This window comes from Myzus persicae, unplaced genomic scaffold (assembly GCF_001856785.1).
Source record: "Myzus persicae strain clone G006 unplaced genomic scaffold, MPER_G0061.0, whole genome shotgun sequence".
Classification (NCBI taxonomy): Eukaryota; Metazoa; Arthropoda; class Insecta; order Hemiptera; family Aphididae; genus Myzus; species Myzus persicae.
In genome coordinates, this window is record NW_019100570.1 from 312,856 (window position 1) to 336,206 (window position 23,351).

General features: G+C 29.7%; 4 protein-coding genes across 7 annotated transcripts; 3 read left to right on the top strand and 1 right to left on the bottom strand.

Moving 5' to 3' along the window:
* The first annotated feature begins 603 nt into the window (after window positions 1-603).
* Window positions 604-5,996, top strand: LOC111033775 (conserved oligomeric Golgi complex subunit 6). Of its 2 annotated transcripts, XM_022314704.1 has the most exons (12): window positions 604-696; window positions 1,002-1,202; window positions 2,144-2,254; window positions 2,511-2,674; window positions 2,781-3,000; window positions 3,254-3,378; window positions 3,569-3,783; window positions 3,873-4,033; window positions 4,669-4,899; window positions 4,962-5,123; window positions 5,197-5,361; window positions 5,696-5,996. In XM_022314704.1, exons 2-12 carry the CDS (start codon window positions 1,131-1,133, stop codon window positions 5,939-5,941), a joined length of 1,872 nt encoding a protein of 623 aa, XP_022170396.1. In that variant the 5' UTR covers window positions 604-696; window positions 1,002-1,130; the 3' UTR covers window positions 5,942-5,996. The 2 variants fall into 2 exon arrangements, with proteins under 2 accessions (XP_022170396.1, XP_022170388.1); XM_022314696.1 differs by lacking the exon at window positions 604-696 and having other exon boundaries at window positions 868-1,202.
* On the bottom strand, window positions 5,991-7,088 carry LOC111033787 (UPF0428 protein CXorf56 homolog). Its single transcript, XM_022314714.1, has 4 exons — window positions 6,968-7,088; window positions 6,612-6,768; window positions 6,309-6,537; window positions 5,991-6,224 (listed from the first exon to the last, which is right to left on the bottom strand). The coding sequence occupies exons 1-4, from the start codon at window positions 7,086-7,088 to the stop codon at window positions 6,069-6,071; spliced, it is 663 nt and encodes a 220-aa protein (XP_022170406.1). The 3' UTR covers window positions 5,991-6,068.
* A 4-nt stretch (window positions 7,089-7,092) lies between these two features.
* On the top strand, window positions 7,093-12,442 carry LOC111033749. The gene is made up of 6 exons (XM_022314658.1): window positions 7,093-7,793; window positions 7,859-7,969; window positions 8,374-8,613; window positions 8,745-11,338; window positions 11,979-12,084; window positions 12,153-12,442. Exons 1-6 carry the CDS (start codon window positions 7,674-7,676, stop codon window positions 12,423-12,425), a joined length of 3,444 nt encoding a protein of 1,147 aa, XP_022170350.1. The 5' UTR covers window positions 7,093-7,673; the 3' UTR covers window positions 12,426-12,442.
* A 126-nt stretch (window positions 12,443-12,568) lies between these two features.
* LOC111033756 (eukaryotic translation initiation factor 4 gamma-like) lies at window positions 12,569-22,794 on the top strand. 3 transcript variants are annotated; one of them, XM_022314684.1, is made up of 6 exons: window positions 12,569-13,028; window positions 17,642-20,075; window positions 20,196-20,362; window positions 20,444-20,591; window positions 20,661-20,938; window positions 22,569-22,794. In XM_022314684.1, the coding sequence occupies exons 1-6, from the start codon at window positions 12,984-12,986 to the stop codon at window positions 22,611-22,613; spliced, it is 3,117 nt and encodes a 1,038-aa protein (XP_022170376.1). In that variant the 5' UTR covers window positions 12,569-12,983; the 3' UTR covers window positions 22,614-22,794. The 3 variants fall into 3 exon arrangements, with proteins under 3 accessions (XP_022170376.1, XP_022170362.1, XP_022170370.1); XM_022314670.1 differs by having other exon boundaries at window positions 17,642-20,362; XM_022314678.1 differs by having other exon boundaries at window positions 17,642-20,362; window positions 20,673-20,938.
* Window positions 22,795-23,351: the final 557 nt, after the last annotated feature.

The window sequence follows — 23,351 nt, forward strand, 5'->3', positions numbered from 1 at the left end:
TATATAACGAATGATTTTTTCCAAAATTACAATTAGTATTATCAGCACTTAATGCAGAAACTTTATGCAAAGATAATTTGAGGTTTTCAAAAGATTTTTTTATATATGAAGACATTTCATCTGCCGTTTCATGTGGATTTTCATAAAAATCAATTAATTTATTTTCAATGCCACTTTCAATACTGAAATATTGGACACTGAGAGGAAAAAGCTTTACATTTTTTTTGTTGCTAGCATCAGTTTGAATAGAAAAAGCAATAACACTTTCACTATTTAAATAATCAATTATTTTATGGAGATAAGCTGGCCCTTATAATACTAAAATAATACAAAAATACTAAGAATAATAATAAAATTGATTAATATTAATTGTAATATTGAATACTATTACTTCTAAAACAATAATATTATACAATTTATTTGCGCCCCCACAATATCTATATTCCGTGTTAAGAATAATTGATGAACTATTTTCCTCAAGTAAATATTATAGGAAATAAAGTATTTTAGCTTACTTTATTAAGACTACAAAGTCCAAAGTACAGAAGTGAAAAAAAAAGTACAATACTTTAAAAAATAGTACGGGTGGCAACCCTGGGTATGAAGCAATTTTTTTAACGATATCAACACACGATTCATCAGAGGATTCTGGGACACCAACAAGTTCAACATTATTTTCAATGGACCTTTGTTCCAGTGAGTTTATTCTTTTGTTAAGTTGTAAAACTTCTTCGGATAATTTAATGTTTTGATCCTTAATCAATTTATTTTCTGATTGAATTTGTTTTAAAGAGGAAACATATCTATATATATCTATATATAATATTATAATTTAATATGATAATAAAAACTAGAAATAATGATAAGGATAACTGATAAGTGTTGGAATACTTACCGCTTACTTTATAGTTTATAGTTCATTACTTATTTAATATAATTATTTAATCATGATATTTACATTCAACTCTTGAGTACAGTTAAATTATTGTTCTGTTCTGTAGTTCAACATACAATGTGGATTTTCAGATAAGTAGTAGAAGGCATTTTATTATTGTATTGTAAAAATAGACCTATAAACTAGTTAAAAGGTCTATGATTGTATTATTGGAACTTTAACTTCAAACATTATCATGGCTGTCGACGAAGAAGCAATATCAAAAAGGGTTACCAGTGTACTAGAGACACATTTAGAAAGTGACAAGGTAATAGCTTTTGTTTCTATAGTTTTTTTTATATGATAATATGGTTCAACTGCGTTGTGTTAGAGGCATACAGCAAATTTTAAAAAAATTGAATAATTTTTTTGTTATTATTGTATAGTTTGTGACCCTTAATATTATAATTTAGTATATATATATGTAGCATAAGGACATAGTATTAAAATAAATAGGTATAATATAATATATTTGAGCGTATAAGTCACTAATATATAGGTAGGTAAGGTCTGAGAATCAAAATATACAGAGGCGACATAATATTTTTTTATTTAACACATAGTACTTAAAAGTATTTTCAACCTTAAATTATGTTAAATTTTTTTTACAATCATTTGACTTTCTACCTTCACAACAGAACAATGTCAGGTTATTAATTTCATAATATGGGCAATGAGGTCTAAAAAGAATGGATATAAGACAATTAAAGTATGTCATCGTACTTCACTTTAAGAAAAGTGCTGGCCAAGTTGAATTTTGGATAAAGTCATTAAATTAAAGTGTACAAGGGTAAGACGTAGTATTTATTGTGTGTCACTTAATATGACTATGAGTGATGTAAAAAATTTAATTTTTCAGCTATAGGTAATGCACTAATATTAATTATATTTACAAAATCTTAAATATGAGGCATCAGATTTAAAAAAATGTATAAGTGTATATTTGCACCGCCTTATTATAGTTTAAAAAATCATATTTGTGGCATATGCTCTTTTAACTATTTATGTTTGTAATGTAGAACCTTTTTTATTTTTTTTTAAATGGCATCCGGGAATCTTATAATTGTTATACCGGCCTTTAATACTTTCTTCATTATAGCCGAAATATATTTTTATTATGATCTATACGTTGTTAAATTTGTACATAGTTATATATTAACTGACCTAGACATATTTATTGAATTAAAATATTATTGTAAAATGTTGTAGGATGCACTAGAAGCGTTAAAAGAGATATCAGAGTTTTATACAGAAAATACCTTAGAATGTAGAAGAGGTTTAAGAACTAAAATAGAAAAAAGAAGTCTTGCATTGAATGAAGTAAGTTTTTTGAATACACACTGTATAAAAGATATGTGATTTTTATTATTAGTACTTCTATTATAATGTATATGATGTATTACTATAATAAAATATGTTACCTATGCTTCTCACATTATTAAGACTGGTTGGAAACCCGTGGTTATACACTTATTATTATTTACTATAAACTATTACTCTGTAAATGAACTTATACAATTTATTTGTTGAATTATCACTTCCACTTGCTGCTTTCTTAATATTTTATTATTTTTAGAATTTTTTGGCATCTTTTGAAAAAGTGAAAAATGCTGTAAATGCTTTACATGACAATGTAAATTCTTTAAACTCGTGTGTCATGTCAATGTCATCACAATTGAAAGATACTAAAACAGACACTCAGAACTTAATTGAACTCACAAAACGATTGCAACTCGAAAGGTACATCACATAGAAAAGTCAATATTTATATATTTTGTTCTTATTATTTAATAAAAAAAAATATTATTTAAACACTATTTTCATTTTTTTTTTTTTTTGTATTTAGGAAGAGTGTGTCTAATCAACAATTATTGGCAGATGCATACGTGAAAACATTCCAGTTGAATTCTTCAGAAGTGGCTTGTCTGCGGTCAAACGATGTCACTCCAGAATTTTTTACAGCTTTACGTAAAACTCAAAATATTAGCAATAATTGTAAAGTGCTTATGCAAGCTGGTCATCAAACATCAGCTCTTAGTTTGATGGAACAAATTTCCACCTACCAGGTAATATTTATTTTTGAATAACCATTACTTTGAACTAAGACTTGATTAGTTAATCTTGAGTTGACGGTAAAGAGTTGCAGATTAAATACAATTTTATATACAGTTAAAATGATCATAAAATATTAATTAATACTTAAGGAGTTGTGTAACAAAAAACTTAAATACATAATTTTAAAAATAGATAAAAATATAATCAATAAATACATCATATTATGTTTATATTTACACTCGTTAAATGTTATATTAATTGTAGCAAATGGCAATGGAAGTGTTATATAGATGGAGCCAGTTGCATTGTAAAGACATTGAGTCCACTGTTACTGGTCCTCTACTTGTATTTGCCATGGAAGTGTTGCAAGACCGACCAGTATTATTTAAGTAAGTCTTAATCCTGAGTCCTGACTACTTATTCTCTCAAGTAATATAATTTTACAATTACATAATTACAATTATAATTGTGTCAGTTTCCATTAAGATTGTTTTTAATTTTTTCTGTGCAAAAATATCACAGTACTTATTACGCATCAATTGCTTTTTTTTATGAATTAACTGAGGTATTCTTGTTTAGATATGTATTAGAAGAGTACTGTACAGTAAGACAGTCTGTAGTTGCACAAAGATTCATAGATGCTCTGGCAGCAAACAGTTCAAATGATACATCATTGAAAACATATTCAAAAGACATACGACAGTACATTAACAACATGTTATCATGGTTGATTGATCATGTTCCAATCGAAAGGAAGTATCTTGCATATCTGTTGAAAAACTGTGATAAATTAAGTAAGAATACTGTTGTGCTTTCAATGCTGGTATATGATCTAATACAAAATAATTGTAAATATTCCTATACAATTTCATTATTGATGTAGATGTTGACGAAGAAATATCATTATGTATGAGTAGCATAACTGAAGGATTGTGCAGTCCTTTAGCATCACGCGTAGAGAGTGTATTGCATATGAATGAAAACCCAATTGACCTCTACGGTGTCGCTAGTTCACTGAAATTCTATCTCCAAATAGTAATTAAAGTAAGTTTACAAAAAAACTTAACTTAATGACTTATAAGTTGCTGTAATTCATGAATCTAAATGATGAATGCTAATATGAATGGCTTATAGAAAAATCAAGATCTTTCCTGATTGGTCAGTTTTGGTATGGGCCTAAATTCTTAATTAATAATTAATTTTTTTTTGACAAAAAATTTTTCATTCAGATGTTTTATCATTAAACACTTAATTTATCGTATTAACTAATTTGTTAGATGTTTGAATTGCATTGTTATATTTAACTATGAAATTATAAGTTTTAAGCTAATTTATCACTTTTAACTTATTACTATGTATTGCAGATGTTACTTTATTGTTTGAGACCAAATGTAAAATAGAATAATAATTTTTGTTCGACAAGTACTATAGAAAATTTGTCTTACTAAAAAAAATATTAAAAATGTGGGCCAATGTAGATTTTTTAGTATACTTCCCAGGTTGGAAATCTAATCTTATAAAAACATACACAGTAGTATGTACTAAGTATTAAGAGTACAGGCCAGTCGTCTTTAATCGTAAAAGTTAAAATGCCTATTTCTGCTTTATGGGACAATAACAGACCAGTATCATAATATATTTTTCCTCAATTATATTTAAGCCAAAAATTTTGGTTTTAGACAGTACCCTCTGGACAACTGTGTCAAACAATTGAAGAATTACATAAAACTATGGAATGTGTATTTTTAAACAAACTTCAAAACCTAGTAAGAGATACTCTTTTGGAACGTATTGAAGCACCGCCATTAGATTTGTCCCCATCACCTGGTATCGGACATTTATTAAATATCCTCAGGCAAGTTTTGTCAGTGGCTGCAGTTACTGAAGACAAACAAGAAGACACATCCATGGTACGATGAACATTAATCAATACTATGGATTTTATGTCTAACTTAAATTATTTTGTTCTTAGATAGTATCTTGTGTCTTGGAACCATTACTTCAAGCTATCAATTTGAGTGCCTCGCGACTAACCCCATTAGATATGGCCGTATACCATCTCAATTGCTTGTATGACATACATGAGACACTAAGGCAGTACCAGTATGTTGAGGACAAACTTGAAAAATTGCAGGTGTGTTAACCAATAACCGGTAGATTTTTACATCTTGAAATCATTGATCTAATATTGTTAATCATGCTTCAAGGCTCAAATGGCTGTGCAAATAGAAATTGTTTCTTCTGAACAAGCAAACTATCTTGTCACACATTTAAATCTTGAGGAAATCCAAACCATTTTACAAGGTCATGGAGCAAATATTCCTCTGTCTCAGATCCAAGGAATGGAAGCTGAAAATTTGATAAATTTTTTGGTAATTGCACATGATTGATTATCAATCGATATAATATTATGTACTTTGTGTAATAATTTGTTTATTATGTGTAACAATTATGTATAACAACTAACTAGACACATTAAGCTGGATCAGACACAGACACAGACTACAGAACAGTATTTGGGTTTTTAAAACTAATTTAGATAGTCCCACTGTGATGGGAAAGTTGATTTATATTTTATAATGTGTGGACCCTGCATAATACTTATAGACTGAATTCAATTTATCTCTGATATTATACTCTCAGAACACACCCGACAAAAATTGGTTTTTCTATGCATTCATTTTATTTTTAATTATCGTGTTACAGAGTAAATTGGAAAGCATGCTAGTCATGCCTCACACTGTAGCAGTACCACAAATTGGTTGTCTAAAAAATCCTATACATTTAAGTAAGGTCAGACGACAATCTAATGAAGTGATTTCTGCTGTTTATAAACAACTATACGAGCATGTACACAATCCCACCAATGAATATGATAATCCATCAGCATTGATGTCAAGAACACCAGATCTTGTGTATCAGTTATTGGTCAACGATGAAAATCCATCATAAAATCAATCTGTGTGAATCAATTCTATCTCAAAATAAAATAACACTTTAATCACAAGTCAATCATTATTTATGTACAAATTAATATTACAATATTAAAATAAACTTATAAAAAATAAAAAATACAATATTATTTCTCCAGCAATGTACCACGAACATGTCTTTTTATGTCTAATGCAATTTCTGGTTCTACAAAATCTGCTGTTTTACGTTTGTTCATACCTTTCCTCTCTAGCTGCTTTTCAATTATACGTGCATTGTTTGCATATGAATCTGCTACTTCCCTCTATTAACATAATAACATATAAAATAGCATCGGGCATTTGAACATAATATTAAAATATATAATATGTGATGCACAATGACTTACCGCTTCAATTTCATCTTCTTCTTCGTCAATAGTAGATACTGTCACCGAACTGAACTTGCCCATGTTCTTAGTGTGTTTGGTGACCATAATTTTCTTTGGTTTTTCAACTGCCACTTGATTATATATATCCATTTTAGGACCCTCGCCAGTACATTTGACCAAAGCACCACGTACAATAAAATAAACATTATTATTTGTCTGGTGTTTATAGTACAGAAATAAACCGCATCTGTAAAAAACATCTATTTGGTAATTATTGAAATAGTGATGAATAAATACTCATGATAATTAAGGTTTACAAACTTTTTGCACTTTAATCTATGTTGTTTTTCAACGCCTTCTTGTCGTTTTAAGTACACAGTTTCGTCTTGATCATAGGTCATTTTATTGGCATGCTTGGAACCATCAACTACTCGGGCTCCATCTCGTTTGCGTAGAGGTAGTTTCTCCAAAGCACAATCTGAAATCAGTAAACATTAGTACTTAGTATCATTGTGCTGCATTGATGAAGGATTGTTATATACAATATATGGCGATTAACCACATTGAAACATTCTAGAAAAACTGATAATAATTGAGTTACACCTACAACAGTTAACTATTTCGACTAAATTCAAACCTCATTAATAATTATTAAGTTTCAACTATCATTGACTCACCCAAAATTAACGTCATCTGACCGCACAAACAGTAATAAGAGTGCAGCGGCTTCTCCTCATTGTATTCTTCTTGGTCTTTGGTGTCTGAACACACTATACTGCGAGAAACGACTTTCGGCATTTTAAAATGTTAAACCAGCGCCACTTATCTGATGCACATATATTATAAATTTAAAGAACAACTTCGTGCACCAAACTACCTAAGTCTGGCGACTGGCTGTAATGACTACTGAATATAAGACTCTAAGCGATGTATAGTGTATACTACAACTGACTAGCTACTCCTCGGCATTGGACATAAGCAAATAATAACAAGATAAGTGTAATATTAATATGATATTATGACCATTACATTAGACTTATATGATACGGATATGAGTACGGAGGGACGCGGGTCCATGCTTAATAGATAACCATGACCGAAAATACCATATTTTTTATCACAAATCCTATGAAAAAGTAAAAACACCACGGCTATAGATAATAGAATTTATGTGTGTGAAAAACATAAGCAATATAGGTATTCTGTGTCATAAGTCATCTGTTATCAGCAGCTCGAGTCACTAACTCAACGTTACGTCTTCACAATATTCACTCGTTTAATTTTTAAAAATTTGAATTCTATGAAATGCCAAGTCGATTGCAACTGATTTTTTTTAAATTTTCTTTGTAAGGCGCCTATGTATCAATTTACACGATTTTGAGAATGGTTGTGTTACAAGACAACATAAATGACAAAAACATGCCGGATCATATTTTAATGTTAAATAGAATTGACATTAAAAATATACTTAATTTACCTCTGAAAGCCACACAAAGAATAAAAGTCAGTGATAGTTATTTTAATTGTTATGTGATTAATCTTTTTTTTAAATTTCTTTCCTGCTTTAGTATACTTGTTTTGAAGTATCTCAGAACTTTATCATTTTTGGGGCTTCCAGTGGTGGATTGTATGTATTTCGCAGACAACCTTGTGAGTTTATTCAACTGCTTCCAAATAAAGTGAGTGCTTATGTTATGAAAAGAATAAAAATCTAATGTAAAAATAGATTTTATATTTTATTACCTATAAAAAGTACACATTTTAAAGGAAGTTAGTATTTTTTAAACAGGTTTCTTAAATATTAAAAATAATTTAGGAATAGTCAAAAAAAAGATTAAATCAGTTTAAATTCTCCCTCAATGATAAATAATATATGTTTTCTCAATTCACTAATTATCAATTTAGGTATATGCCCATGTTAATTTATTGTGTTAAAATACAATCTAAAGTAATAATTATCAACATAGGTATTACAATTCATTAAATATATTATTTGCTTTAATTTTTGTGTTCGATTGTTGATAATCTTATGATGATATAATTTTATTTAATAGTTAATATAAACTTATAAATTAATGTAAAGGAAGGATCTGTGACTCAAATTGCTGTATCTAAAGATGAAGAACTCATTGCATTTGGTACACAAAAAGGCATTGTGTGTATATTGCAAAGAAATGAAAACGGGGTTGGTGCAAAGTTGATAAATAAGTCTACTGAACATTTAGGACATGAAATCACTACTATGGAATGGACTTCAAGGAATCAAATATATTTTGGCGATTGCAATGGAAAAGTCACTTCAATATATGTATCATTATTTGTTGTAAGAATAAATTTGTATAGAGTATTTAATTATTTATATTGCTTAAGCCTTAAGCAATGCAACCATATATTTCAAAATACAGTGTAATACATTTTCTATTTTTCACTCATATAATATAAAATATATTTCAGCGAAAGGCCATTTTCCAAACCCCGCCATACACTATGATTGAACTGGATTCAAAAGTCATTCAGATAGATAGTGCTGATGATATATTAGTGATCTCGACATTGACAAGATGTTATGTTTGTGACATGTCCAAAGAACAATTTAAACAAATTGGACAAAAACCTAGGGATGGAGATTATGGTTGCTGTATTGTTTCTTGGAATGAGAAGAAAATCTTTTCTGCGCGACCCGGTTCAAGGATTTGGGAAGCAGAGTTAAATGGAGTTGTAAAAAGTACACATCAACTGAAATACTGTTTAGCCATTCCACCAACACTTAACGTTTGTGCACAAAAACCATTTGATTTATCAAGAATTTCTGGAAAAAATTGGCCACCACAGTCTCTGAATTTTAAAAAACTATATACAATTTGGGAAAATTGCTTACTTACATATACATCAAACAGCATATTTATACTGGATATGTTAAAAGTTAATGTTCTATTATGGTGTGACGGATATAATAATATACAAAATGTCAAGTATATTGAAGATACTATATATATATGGTCTTCAAATGGCGAACTTATTGCTGAAAAAATCACTCCCCTTCAAAATTATTTAGTTAATTGTTATGAGTGTGAAGATTACAATTCCTGCATTTCATTGATAGAACATTATTATGATAGAATAATAAATACAAAATCCATTATTGATGAGTTGTATCCACTTGTCAACATAGATCAAAAGATAGACTTGCCAGTTAATACAAACAATTTGATCTCAAAAATTAAAAAAACTTATTATTTAAAACAGCAATTTTTTAAGTTACCGTCCGGAATTTACTCTTTGAAGAATTATGTATATGAAAAAAAAAATTATAGATTACAAAGAAGTTATAGTTTACTTTCCATTAAGTCTGATAAACCTATATTACGCTATAAGTCTATGCTTAATATACATATAAATTTAGAAAAAGTTAAAAAGTCTGAACATTATCCATGTAGTGATTATTCTAAGTTAAACAATAAACAAGGTTTTGATCAGATGTATATGGAGTTGAATATTCCCTCAATTCCATTTGTTTCATTGACTACTTCTGACGTATTTCACGATACTCTAATGGAAATAGGGTCAAATGTTACCAATAAACTTGCTAAGAGTAGTAAAACTCTTAAAGATACATTAAATAATCTTACTGCTAGTACAGGTAAAAATGATTTGGTGCCTTATGATATATCAAATACTATTAATCGACCAGAACCGCCGCCTGTTGATGAAAGCGAAGTAGATGTTTCCAATTATAAGTTGGACCTTGAACATCGTGAAAAACTCAATTTACTTCCTATTTTAAAAATATGTAAAAAACTTCAAAATGGATATAAATTAGATGTAGACTGTTTACAACAGTTATGTAATGGTGTATGTGAAGTAAAATCTAATTTGGAAAATGTTTTACATGTAAAACAACCAATGTTTCCATTCCAACAGTATTTGAAAGAAAAACATTTGCATACTATTAAGAAAGCAGTAAATGATGGTTTTATTGGCAATTTAGTTGGAAAGTGGGCTGATATACATACAAATGATGTTTTGAATGTCAATAAATTTGACTACCCAGAATTTCTGACTTACTATTTAGATGAAAATGATTTTAAAAAAGATACCGAAGTCAGTGAGTTAATCACATTATTTGGTCAAGTTATGGAAGCTGGTAGTATTTTTCACTTTTTACTGAATGGTAACTTGAAATGTTCCTATGCAATATTTTGTAAGATTTTGAAAATGAGCTCTAATAATGATGGAAAGACTGAAGAACCATTATTAATGTACTTAAATTCAATGTATGTATTTTTAAAATTGGGCCAAATTGAATCATTTCGTATACTTGGATACAAAAGAAACATCAAACCAATATTTGTATTTTATTTATTAATGAAGTTTTCAGTTCATTTAGAGTTGATCAATCGCAAAAAATGCAATACAATATTTTTGTCCTATTTATCACACTTTGATAAAAGTATTTTTACTGACTATAACATTCTGTATTATGCCGTTTATAGTTTTGTGATACTAAATAATCAGAAAAACCATTTATGTAAATGTGGATTTCCATTGGATAGTGTTGAAGGTGAATTCAAAAAGCTTGGAAAAATACTTATTGATTATTTATCTAGCGCTGATATAAATTTGGAGCAATTACATTTAATTTTACATAAATTTGTGAAATGTGATGTAACCACAAATTCTCTAGAAGATGTAATAAAATGTTTTTGTAAACAAGTGCCTCATTTATGGCCTATTGTTTTAAAATCAGACTTAAATTTAAATGGTTCGAAGCATACAAAAATTATACTTGCTATCCATTTAGGTTTGGTGGATCAGTTAGATGTTCATTTGTTCAACAAAACTGAATTATTGTTTGACAAACTTTTCACATTAAATCATTACTTTAAAAATGGCCTTTGTTTGAATTGTGGCAATATTGGTGAAAAAAATCAAGGAATCACATGGACTGATTTAACATCTTTGGCATTTCAATATTTAAGTCACGAAGAAACTAGAAGCTTACTCTTCAAACATAGACACAATATACCATGCGGAGATATTGATAATTGGTAATTATTATTAATATACAGTGCTTGGAAATTCAAATTTCTTTTCAAAAGGAACTAGTTCACATTCAATGTTCATCTTGTTAAAATGGATATAAATCGTTTATTGTTCTTGGCTCAAAGAAAGTTCCTTTCCTCATTCCTAAATAAAGAACAATTTTCGTTCCTCGATAATTTAAAAATTGTATTAATATAATTTGTTGCAATGAATTGTTTAATTAGGTAGTTGTTTTGTTTTTAAAATGTGTTATTTGTTTTTTTCATACAAGTTCAAACTCTTAAGATTGCCGTGACCGACTTCACATTTTGTAAACATTGTCACTGTTATTGTACATTATTGTGTTCAATTTTATACCTAGCTCTATTAACTGACTACATTTATAAAAAAAAAAATATTCAAAAACTTTTACTCTAAAAATTATTTAAATTTCCTATTTTTATAAAATTTATTAACGATAAAAGGAACAAATAAAATCATTCATGTTCCTTTAAAAAATAAACATAATTCCAATAAGTTCAGTCTAACAAAAAATAACTACATTCCCGTTAAGTTTCTAAAAATTGAACGAAATTATTAGAGCACCAACCACTGATAATATAATATATTGAAACAGATGTATAATCAGATTTTTATTATTTTAAGGTTTTATCAGAGTTTTATTTTGACTCAATTGGTTGATGTAAACTCAAAGAAAGCTTTGATCAATACACTACAAAATCATAATAATATATCAATGATAAGCACAGAGGTAAGGGTCAACATTTACCATAAAATCTTTTAAAATGATATTTTATTTCATGATTTGTTTCTTTATAGAATTGTAAAAATACTTTAACAACTTTGGAAGAAGAAATGGGTGGAACTATTCAGTTCAAAAATCAATATTCAAAAAAATCACACTGGGGTACACAAATTGATGTAAAAAATGGTTATTGTATTTGGTGTTCATTACCATTGAACTCTGATCCTTTAATTCGAGGTAAGAATAATGGACTCATATCGTTTAGATGTGGACACTCTTTTCATACTGTATGTATTCGTCATCAAACTGATAATATTCAATGCGTCGTGTGTCGAAGAAAATATTAATTATGTTAAAGTATAGGAGTAAGAACAATGTTTTTTTTATGCAACTTTAAAATACTTATCTTATGTTATATGAAATTTCCTTGTTTATGAAAACATTAAGTTTTGAAAGTAACATGTTTTAAGTATACGTTATTTCTAAGTTGATTGATTTGGTTCATTGTTATGATAAAATGTTCATCATTTATTCTAACCTAAAAGATATCTTAGGCTTAAATAAAATGTGATTTTTGTTTATTAGGTAGGTACTTAGAATATTATATTATATAACTGATTTACCTATAATGTTAAAATTTGTTAATAATTATTTTTGTTATTAAAAGCTATATTTTTGTTACATGCCCATACAATTAAATCAACTGTCAAGTTATCAAATTACACAAATATGTGATTTAATTTATTTGATTATACTTTTATCTGTCAGTTCTGGTAAATATTTACTTGGTTTCGCTCATTAAAATTGTGTGTTGTACTCAATACGCTATAAAAACATATATTTCAATTGTTGGAAATTGTATATACCCCACACAAAATTAAGGATTTTTGTTAAGAAGAAGAGTTATGAGAGCAGTGAAAAATGGAATCTTTTTTTTTTTACTGTCGAAGGTAATGTATTATATTATTTTAAAATAATAAATATTTTACGTATTTAAACTATATAAACTATATGTTACTCGAGACCTATGTATGTTAGAGTGTATTGTAAATACTGACAGACCAAAGAAATATTTCAAACATTAACAATTTTTCTTTAAATCTGCCTACCTTATAATTAAATAATTTTATATAAATAAAAAAATACCATCTAGCTACCTGGAAGTTTGAGCTTATCTTTTTGTCCATCAAATGTTTTTGTTTTGAAATGTTGTACAGAACATCAAATTTGGAAATAAGTAGCTACGATAAATAACAAAAAGATGGCTGAAAAGGATTTTGCTTCTCTCAAAGGAAAATTTATTTTTTTTCTATATTTTATTTTATTATTTTTTTATTATTATGGTACGAGGACTGGAGGAGGAACTATGGTGCCAATACTTCTCCTCCAACATTATATTATTACTTGTACAAACTATAATATTTAATACATAATTAGTATACCTTAATAAATAGTTTAAAAGCTGAGTTAACATTTCCGCTTCTACTTTAGTTTAAGTAGTTTAACCTATCTTTTTGAAAAAAAAAAAATTGTTTTTTTCCATTATTATAGATGTAGAGTCGGGTGACGCTAATTTATAAATCAGGGGACTCAATGAAATTATCTTTCTTCTGTTTTAAATCTGATCGGAAAATTTGTTGACAACAATTATATTTAAATGTGTAGAGTGTAGATTGAAACAACTAGCCTTATCGCCATATTCGATATTATGAATATGGGTTTTACGATGGCCGTTTGACGACATGACTGGGTCACAATTCACAAGGTACAATTCACCCACCTAGAGGCTAGAACAGGAGTCGCCGACCAGTCGATCTTATTCAAAATTAATCATACCAATATCTAGATATCAACAACTTTAAGAACTAAACATAGGTTTACGCTTAATATACAAAAGGAGGTAAAGAAATTATTAGCGAAGAACAGCTTACAACTTCCTGATGGAAGAATAATGATACAAGAATATTATACTACATGTGGGTTAAAATACAAGACATATTAAATGGCTCTGCGTGGAGGGTTGGCTGCTACCAGTCGCGAAATGCAATTGGGACTTTGGGAGTAAGTAACGACCACAGCTACAGCTCTTGGATGGATGACCACCCGGGTTCATAATAGTTAAAAACCTCGCCACACATACACGTGTTTGCTACCTACCGTAACAACCGTAAAGATCCAAGATCGTAAAAAACAACCTACAGTAACCTTATCCCTACCACAGTTCATAGTGATAAATAATGATAGATCAACAGATAAGTAGGTACCTGCTTAAAATGTTTAATGTAATAATGTGGCTTGCATATTGGAAAAGATTGACAACTTCTGACCTAGAAGTTTGTTGGTAAAAACTACGGACAACAAAATATATCTGTCTTAGTCCGTGGTACAAACTGAGATCATAATTTTTTTCAAATAATCTGTGGTACAAACCTGTGAGAAAAAAACGCACCGGGATGTCACTATGATAAACAACGACACTACTCCCGAGTTCTAGATATTTCATCTTTCAATAAAACTAAATAAGTACCTACCTAGTTTATTTAGTTTTAATCATAGATTTGATAGAGTATAGGCAATAATTTGCACATATTTTATCAATTTTAGTTTTCATATTCTTCTACTGGTCCACAAATTACAAGGGTCAATAACACTAAAATAGGTATTCATTCCGTAAATCTTACATGGGTACCTCTTATAATAATATATTTAATATTAATATAAAATGGGTGCTTTTACATTTGGTATTTTATTCCAAAGCTCCATCTACAAAAATGTATGTGGTTAACTGAAATCAATCATTGTATAAGTACCTACTAAATACATTTATTGAATCATAATGTAGGTATCGGTGTTTTTATTCACAATGCACTGAGTGTTTGAGTCATAAAACCCTCTCTTTTTACTAACTTTGTTTTCATAAATGTAATCAATGTTTTTCAAAATTTAATTCTCGTTAGCTTATGATTAAATATTTGAATTTCATTTTACTTTTTTGAAATACCTAGTTCTATTTTAGATGGTGCAGTAGAATATTTCTCATTTATCAGAGACAGCTTAAAACATATTATATGAATCAGGCCGGCCAGGTAGCCTGGATTTTTTGGAGTAGACTGTTTTAATTTTATATTTAAACTTAAAGCATGAAGGGCTTTACACACTCCATTGTAGCCATCAATCTTCATATTATTAATAATGTCAAATATGAAATAGAACCGTACGAGAACATATTATATTATGTTGTAAAAATCTGAATCATATCATACATATATTTTTTGCATAAATACAGCTGATAGGAAGGGGATGTTTCAACACCCCTTTGCTATAGGTACTACTGGAGCCTAGTTAATGTTATAGGTAATCTTTGACATTTAAAAAGCCTTTTATTCAATCAATTATACAATGTTACTTGACCAATTAGGTGTAGGGGAGAACTTTCTCTCCTGGTTCATATCCTACTAAGTCTTAACCGATAGAAAGAAGTTTACAGTTATCCCTATTTGGTCATAAATTCTTCGAGTATCTAATTACCTCAGAATACTACCCCTGCACACCAAGGTGGACATTTGTCAGTTTGCTGATAACTGATAAGTGATAATGTAAAATTATTTCATTGCTTTAAAACTGAAAATTATGGTATTTTATTAGTTTAATAAGTTAGTACATTCATGTGACCGGTCAAAATATCTTCGACAAAATATATCCTGTTAAAAATACCTATTAGACATATATCCCATGAAAATATTTTAATATTTAATTTATATTAATATTAAATTAAATGTTATTATTGTTACAAGCACAAATATATTATGCATATAAATTTATAATGTATATTTATAATGAAAAGTGATTTTCAAATTTTTACCCTAATAATGTATAATAAATCACGATATTACAAAGCACACAAATATTTTATACAAGTTACAATTGAAAATTGTGAGCCATTCCTCTTAAATACTTCAGAGATATAATTTCGTCGTATTTACTGATGATTTGAAATAATCGTCCAATGTTTAATCATTGTAGATACTTGATTTATCAGGCAAAGATAAATTGTAACCGAAACATGAGGTAGGTAATTATTTGTGATATAATGTTAAATGCATAAATATTGTATTAAATACCTTTTGTAATGACTAAAAGTTGTTATCTAATATATTATATAATTAAATTTATAACTTATTGCAATTACAGTTATAAATTAATCTTGACGTCTTGTACATCAATATATTATATACGAATTACGAGTACAACCATAAATTTGCCCGTATACTTTTATTATGTGTCAAAAGCCGCCTAATCCCGTTTGTAAGATAATTAAAAAAAATAATGCATTTTTTAAGATCCGTAATTTTTCCAGCTTAACATGATTTTGGTCATTGGCAAATTATGAGATCTTATTCTAGTAAGTATACCAGTTGGCAGTTATCACTTGCGGTTTAAGAGGAATAAGAGGATGCTACACCCGCATGTGTTGTCTCCGTTTTACAATATTGTACAACATACCAAAAACTGTTTTGAGTGAGACAATTTTAATGCTCCCTTTGTATTTATAGTAGAATTACCAAAATTCTACAACGCAGGAAGAACTTTATTTGTGTCGTAACATTCAGTTATCAGCTTAAGAACATTAGGTTTTTTTTGTTCATTTAATTATTAAAAGTTATTGGTTAGTGTTGTCAAAAAAATTGAATTATATTTATTTGTTATCCAAATAATAAAAACACAGAGATGATGTTCTTTCCTATGCGTTGGCGAATTTTGATAATTCTTCTATAAATATTAAATACAGTTGGAGTTGAACAGTTTTTGCTACGTTGCACATTTGGAAGACCTTATTCTACTAGGCAGGCAATGGACGAATGGAAAGCGTGGCAACATATAGGGCGCTATTTGATTACTTGATTACTTGTACGCACGGTAGTGCAGAGTTGAGGGGTAAGATATATAGGTTTATAAATTATTGTATTTTTTCGTAAAAACAGCCTGCATCACATCTATGTGTTGATATGTAGCCCGTTTTACTGTTGTTATACACAGTTCTTGTCTAATAGTATAACATCTATGATGCGTAAGACGAACAGAAATAGACAACATATTTTACGGGTGTAGGCGGTGTAGCGTCCTCGAGAATGTATGAGTTGTAGGTAACCATTCTGCCACCTGGCACTGGTCTTTGAACGAATCCTTATCTTTTTCACTTGAAAATGGATATTGGATATCAAATCGTTTGGGCGAGTCTTGTATTCATCATTTGAGGAAATAAAATAGACCTTCAGAGTAAGTTTAATAAACTGATTTAGTTACCAATCCAAATTATACCTACATTACAATTTTGTGATTTCACGTGTTTAATAATAAAAGAATCATCCAGTATAGAAGAACAATTTTACACACTCACACACACACAGCTAGTAATAGGGGCTACCAAAATATTTAGTCCTGAGATTAAAAAAAAAACATTAACTGGTCAAATGAAACTTTAGTGGATTATTATTTATAAATTTAATATAATTTTGGTAAAACTGTGTTATAAATGTAATATAGAAAAAAAAACTGTTTACAGATTCTTGCTGTGGATTGTAAAACCACTACAAATTCGGTACAGTTTAATGGACAAAATTCAGGAGCTCCTAACTCTTGGATTGGTCAACCAGTTACTCCAGAGGCCACAAATTATTACAATTCAATAAGCCCTTACCCACCACAAAGTACTTACTTGAATAACAATAATAATCAACAACCCATAAATTATGGGCAACCCTCGCCCATGCCTCAACCGTATAATATGCAACACCACTTAAATACGCCGCAACAATCAACTATACCACAGCAGTTCATACCTCAAGAACAAAACTTTTATCAGACTCAAGAGGTGAAAAAATTTCAGCCGCCTTTAACGGAAACGCCTCAAATACCTCAGCCAAATCCAAATCCAATGCTTCAAATTCAATCAAATGCACCACAGTCATTACCTCCAGGCTCATTCAACTCCAACAGTGAATCCGGGCATCAACAGCCAATTAATATGCAATACCCAACGCTTAACCAGAATGTGAACACTGAATTTAAACAGCCTGTAATAAATCAGAACAATGAAAACCAACAGTCACTGGTATCACCACCATATAATTTACCCCCACAGGGTGGACAAGGGGCATCCCAGTCTTTTGGAACAATTAAACCTTCGCCGCCGAACGAATACCAGAAACAACCGCTTACTAGTTTAGATCACCCAATACCCGAGGAATTACCAGATTTTGGCGAATCACCAGACTTTGGCCAAGTTATGAATAACGATAAAAAACAAGAAAATAAGCCAGAACAGGTTCCTTCAAATATAGTCCCACAGTTATCACAACAAACTTCGTTTAATTCTAAATCAGACATTCCTACCAATACGTTACTTCCACCGACACAAACTCAATTAAATTTACCACAATTAAATCCTTCAATTCCTTCTAACTCAAATACAATTTTACTCCCTCAAATTCCATCACAATTTCCTTCAAATCCACCGGATAAAGTATCATCAACGCCTAATGAAAATACTATGGATATAAAAGATGGGGTATTGCTTAATCCTCAATCAGATTTTTTGGATGGTAAAATTATTCCACCAAATTTACTTCCACAAGCGGAAATTCAATTACCATTGCTATCACAATCATCTTTGGAATTATTAGATAAAGGTCTTCCAACACCTAGTAAAAATACTATGGAAGTTGAATATAGTGAGCCAATTGATTCTAAATTAGATATTCCGAACAGTGTATATCTTCCACCAACAGAAAATCAATTAAATTTACCACAATCTTCTACTTCAGTTCCTCCTATCTCAAATCAAGTGCCATCGCCATCATCTTCAGAATTATTGGATAAAGGTCCTCCAACCCCTAATACAAATACTATGCAAGATACAAATGACGGTGTGTCATTGAATTCCATATCAGGATTTCCGGATAGTAAACCAGAGCCACTTATTAGCAATGTTGTGCAAAATGAAAACATTTTGATAGATAATTCACAAACAGATATGCAAACATTTTTAGAACCTGAAAATAATAAAAGCCCGAGTCCACTTAATAATGTTTCGGAAAATCAAGATGATTCTCCATTAGAATTGAATGATACACCACCACAATTACTAACAGATAATACGCAAGTAGAAAACGTTGTGATAAATAATCCACAACAAGATGATTCAAAAAAAGATATCAGTTTAAATGAGGATGCACAAAAGTTACAAAATGCATTGAATGAAAGTCCATTGCCTGCAAATGTTATAGATACACAGTTAAAGCAAGAACCAATATTAGAAAAAACAAACCCTGAGTTACCAGTTGTTCCATTTAAAAAAGACAATGAATTATTTTCATTGGAAAATTTAGTATTTGACGAACCATTAGATGATGGACTACGCAAGTACGATCAATCATTGATTGTAGACACAGAAAATCTCGAAAACATAAAACAGAACAATGGCAAAAACCGTGTGTTCGCTAATCCTAATGATGTCCATACCCTTCTAATAGCTCCTACACAGTCATCAACTAGTGATAATAGTTATCCAAATAATAATAATTTATTAAATTCTTCACCGACTAATATACCATGGTATAATCCCTCATTTTCAAATATAGTTGACTATGTTCAACAACCGTATTTTAATGCTTATAATCAACTACTTAGTACATTATTAAATGTTTATCAAAATCCATTATATTATAATCAAATCCCTATGTACCCGTCAAATAATAATTATTATAATCAACCAAACGCTTATTCTGCTGTTGGTCAAAATCAGATGTCATCTAAGATAAAATTACCTAGTAGTTCGCTAAATGACAACCAACCAAGCTCTAAGGACAATAGTGGATGTATTTACAAGAAAGTAGATTTAAGGAACCCTCCTCCGAATATTTCTAACTCGTGGTTATTATCAAATAAAGATTACACAAAGAATTCAAACCCAAATGACGGATATACAAGTTATGACGGTAAGACAAGCACAAGTATCTTTGGAACGCCATCGATGTCATACCAAAATAATAACCAAGGAATTATAAATTTTCCTTTAAACGATATGTCTGTATACAATTTTATATCCATGATTTCAGAGTCGGTTCATATACCGTTTGTTAGGATTAAAGCAATATTTGACGTAACACGTGCGAATTTCCCGCGTGCCCAATTGATTGATGTTATTCGCTTAACATATGCTGTAGTACAATCCGCGATGCGCAGTCTTCAACAGACTTTGGATACGGTTAGGAACACTTTATACGTAAGTTGCTCAACAATTTTGAGAGTGAAATTTTAGTTTTACTTTTACATGTGTTATGGTGTTATATTTCAAATTGTTAAGGGTCGTCTATCTAAACGAGATTTCAGTCCTTCTGGTGTCTTGCATAATTTACCAGGCGCTCTGATTGACAAATACTCCCAGCAATCTACCACTAAGCCGACGGCAAAAGATACGAATATACCATACTATACTCAGCCGGATAAAACAGGTATTTCCACAAAATAACAATCCATATCTACTTATAACCGTATTTTCAACACAAATCAAACTACAAAAGATTCCTTCATAGGTCAACAGTCGATGCAACAGCAACAGCAGACGTACTACGGTGGCGCAACCAACATGAATTACTACGGATCTCAAGATTATAATAATAACATAGGATTCTTGCCACAACCAGTGAACACTCAAAATTACGTTTTCAACGCTTTAGTTGAAGCAATCACCGCTGCAATACGTTCAAATGTGCCTGATCCATACTCAATCGACACCCCAGAGGTAAAAGAATACACCCATCAAGTAATCGTCACCGTTGAAATAGTATTCAAAAACCAGGTAAGAGAAAAAAATGTATCCAATGTTCATTTTTGAACATTTTTCATTAATTGTATAACCTGCATTAATATGCCGTGAAACCTGAGTGTGTTGTACATTTCCCTCATTGGAAACTACCCTGAACTGCAGTTATCATAAAAGACAACAGCAATAAATCAAACATTTCTTCTCGGAAGTCTTCAAAAAAGAACTTCTTAATTTTAATTGGAAATATTATATATTAAAACAAATAAAGGAAAGGGGAGGAGGGCACTTGCTACCCATCGATTTCTATATAGTACAGTGTAGTCTAGAAGACTGTGTGGCCACTGGCCACCAATGTCCCCCCACAGCATAGGCGCAATTTGGGGGGGGGGGGTGATTGGGGGTTCTTAGCACCCCCAATATTGTTCATATTTATTTTCATTTTAATAGAAATTATGCAGGCATCCACAACCATAAGAAAAAATATATTTTTTTTTTTATTTGAGATAAACAATCCATACCTTAGGGGCACAATAAGTTTATATGGTTAGAGTAATTTACACATGATACGCTTGAAGTGAGAAGTCATCCACTAATGACACTCAATATTGGTTTTTTTTTTTATATAAAATTAGTTAAACAACTGAAGCTCTAATTTTGGATTAGTAGATGGGAGGGGTGTGAACAAGTAGGTCACGACACCATTTTCGTTTTAAACGTCTGGGTGGGTTTCCGGGAATAGAAAGGATTGCGAGATTTCGTATTAACGGGTTGCTATTAGAGGAAAGACGATCGTGGAAGCAATAAGATAATATGAAAAAAAATAAAGGGGCTTCAGCACCCCCACATTTTTTATTTAAATTGCGCCCCTGCCCCACAGGTTACTGTACTGGGAATACCTCTATACGGAAACATAATAATTTCTTATTTTTCAATAACAATTAACAATTAAGTGAATGCCGTAAAGAATGTTTCTATATATTTGTTCACTATTCAGGCATTTAGCAGCATGCACTTTGGTTGTAATCCTAGATACGTTTTAGTTTTGTTTCACAAGGATTTGACACTCAATAAGTAGGTCGACGTATACACCTGGCCACCTGGGTATGGATTTACTCATTTTTGTTTTCGTTTTTGGTTGACAACAGTACTGTTAACGATTTGACATAAACCTACCCGCCGGCAGCTGACAGCTGACAGCTCAGATTGCCCAAGAGAAGTGTAAATACAATTGTAATTCGAACAAGCGATAGTAAACAAAATGTATTTTCAACACAATATACTATTGTGGTTTTTGTTAACAGAGTTCACAAATTCGGTTGTATTTTACCAATCACGCATATGATTACATAATGCATCATCTCTTTAAAGTCTATATTTTGACAAAATAAAAAACATTAGAATTCTTATAATTAAAGCAATTAGAAATTAGAATGTTTCCCTTTGGAACATTAGTGCATTACAATACATTACATACTTACTGTTTTAAAGTATAAGTGAATAACAGATGATTTTCAGATTCTTAAAGCAGTGATGAACAAAAATATTTACAATAATGTGTTTTTTCATTTTTTTTTATCTCAAAACACTATACCAGAAAAAATGATAGTCAAAATCATTTTTTAAAGATACATAGATATAATATATATTTCTTTTTTAATTTCAGATTGATAACGTACGTAATGGACGTCCACTATCAATGAATGTATAATAGAAAATAATAAATCAATTACATTCGTTTTACTTGAATATTTTCATTTATTTTACAAGTAAACAATTACATAAACATGATGCTGTATAATTTTTTAAAAAAAAAGTACAATTGTTAAGTAATGTAAGGCACAAGTGTAAGGCACTTTTGTTTGTATACACAATAAACAATTAGTCAAACACACAGACTAAGATATAATATATCATAAATAAATTATACTTATGTCCGTGGTCTAATAAAAACTATAGTTGGTAAATCAGTGCACAATAGATATGTGATACTAGTGATATGATGACCATATTATAAAACTTAAACATAACAAAATTATTAATTAATCAAAATAATATAATAATAAAACTGCCACAGTTTACATGTATAATACCTATATTAACAATACAAAGTTTTATAAAAGTAAAAACAAATATTCAGAAATTGTATAAGGTATATTCTAAGTAGGATAATAATAATTTGAAATTTGACTTGGAAAAGTTAGGATACTAAAGTTAATGTCATTATTTTATTTAATATACAAATAATATAATGTTTGAGTATACATAGACAAGAAAAGGCAAATGAATTAATGAAAAAAAAATATTTTTAGGAACACCAAATTATAATTAATTTTTTAATTGACAGAGAAACATCAATCATCATGGGTGTTAAAACCAGCAAAAAAAGGTGCACCTGCACATTTATAAGTGGAAAATATTTTTTATTATATTTAAGTTGTAACCAGCC

Excerpts from the sequence above, each read along its gene's own strand:
- LOC111033775 (XM_022314704.1), top strand. The coding sequence starts at position 1,131 with ATGGCTGTCGACGAAGAAGCAATATCAAAAAGGGTTACCAGTGTACTA. Across the intron at positions 2,675-2,780 it reads AAACGATTGCAACTCGAAAG|GAAGAGTGTGTCTAATCAAC; the intron begins GTACATCACATA and ends TTTTGTATTTAG. Across the intron at positions 5,362-5,695 it reads AAAATTTGATAAATTTTTTG|AGTAAATTGGAAAGCATGCT; the intron begins GTAATTGCACAT and ends ATCGTGTTACAG.
- LOC111033787 (XM_022314714.1), bottom strand. The coding sequence starts at position 7,088 with ATGCCGAAAGTCGTTTCTCGCAGTATAGTGTGTTCAGACACCAAAGAC. Across the intron at positions 6,769-6,967 it reads TCAGATGACGTTAATTTTGG|ATTGTGCTTTGGAGAAACTA; the intron begins GTGAGTCAATGA and ends TACTGATTTCAG. Across the intron at positions 6,225-6,308 it reads AAGAAGATGAAATTGAAGCG|AGGGAAGTAGCAGATTCATA; the intron begins GTAAGTCATTGT and ends TTATGTTAATAG.
- LOC111033749 (XM_022314658.1), top strand. The coding sequence starts at position 7,674 with ATGGTTGTGTTACAAGACAACATAAATGACAAAAACATGCCGGATCAT. Across the intron at positions 7,794-7,858 it reads AAGCCACACAAAGAATAAAA|TATACTTGTTTTGAAGTATC; the intron begins GTCAGTGATAGT and ends TTCCTGCTTTAG. Across the intron at positions 8,614-8,744 it reads TATATGTATCATTATTTGTT|CGAAAGGCCATTTTCCAAAC; the intron begins GTAAGAATAAAT and ends AATATATTTCAG.
- LOC111033756 (XM_022314670.1), top strand. The coding sequence starts at position 12,984 with ATGAGAGCAGTGAAAAATGGAATCTTTTTTTTTTTACTGTCGAAG. Across the intron at positions 20,363-20,443 it reads CGGTTAGGAACACTTTATAC|GGTCGTCTATCTAAACGAGA; the intron begins GTAAGTTGCTCA and ends CAAATTGTTAAG. Across the intron at positions 20,939-22,568 it reads AAATAGTATTCAAAAACCAG|ATTGATAACGTACGTAATGG; the intron begins GTAAGAGAAAAA and ends TTTTAATTTCAG.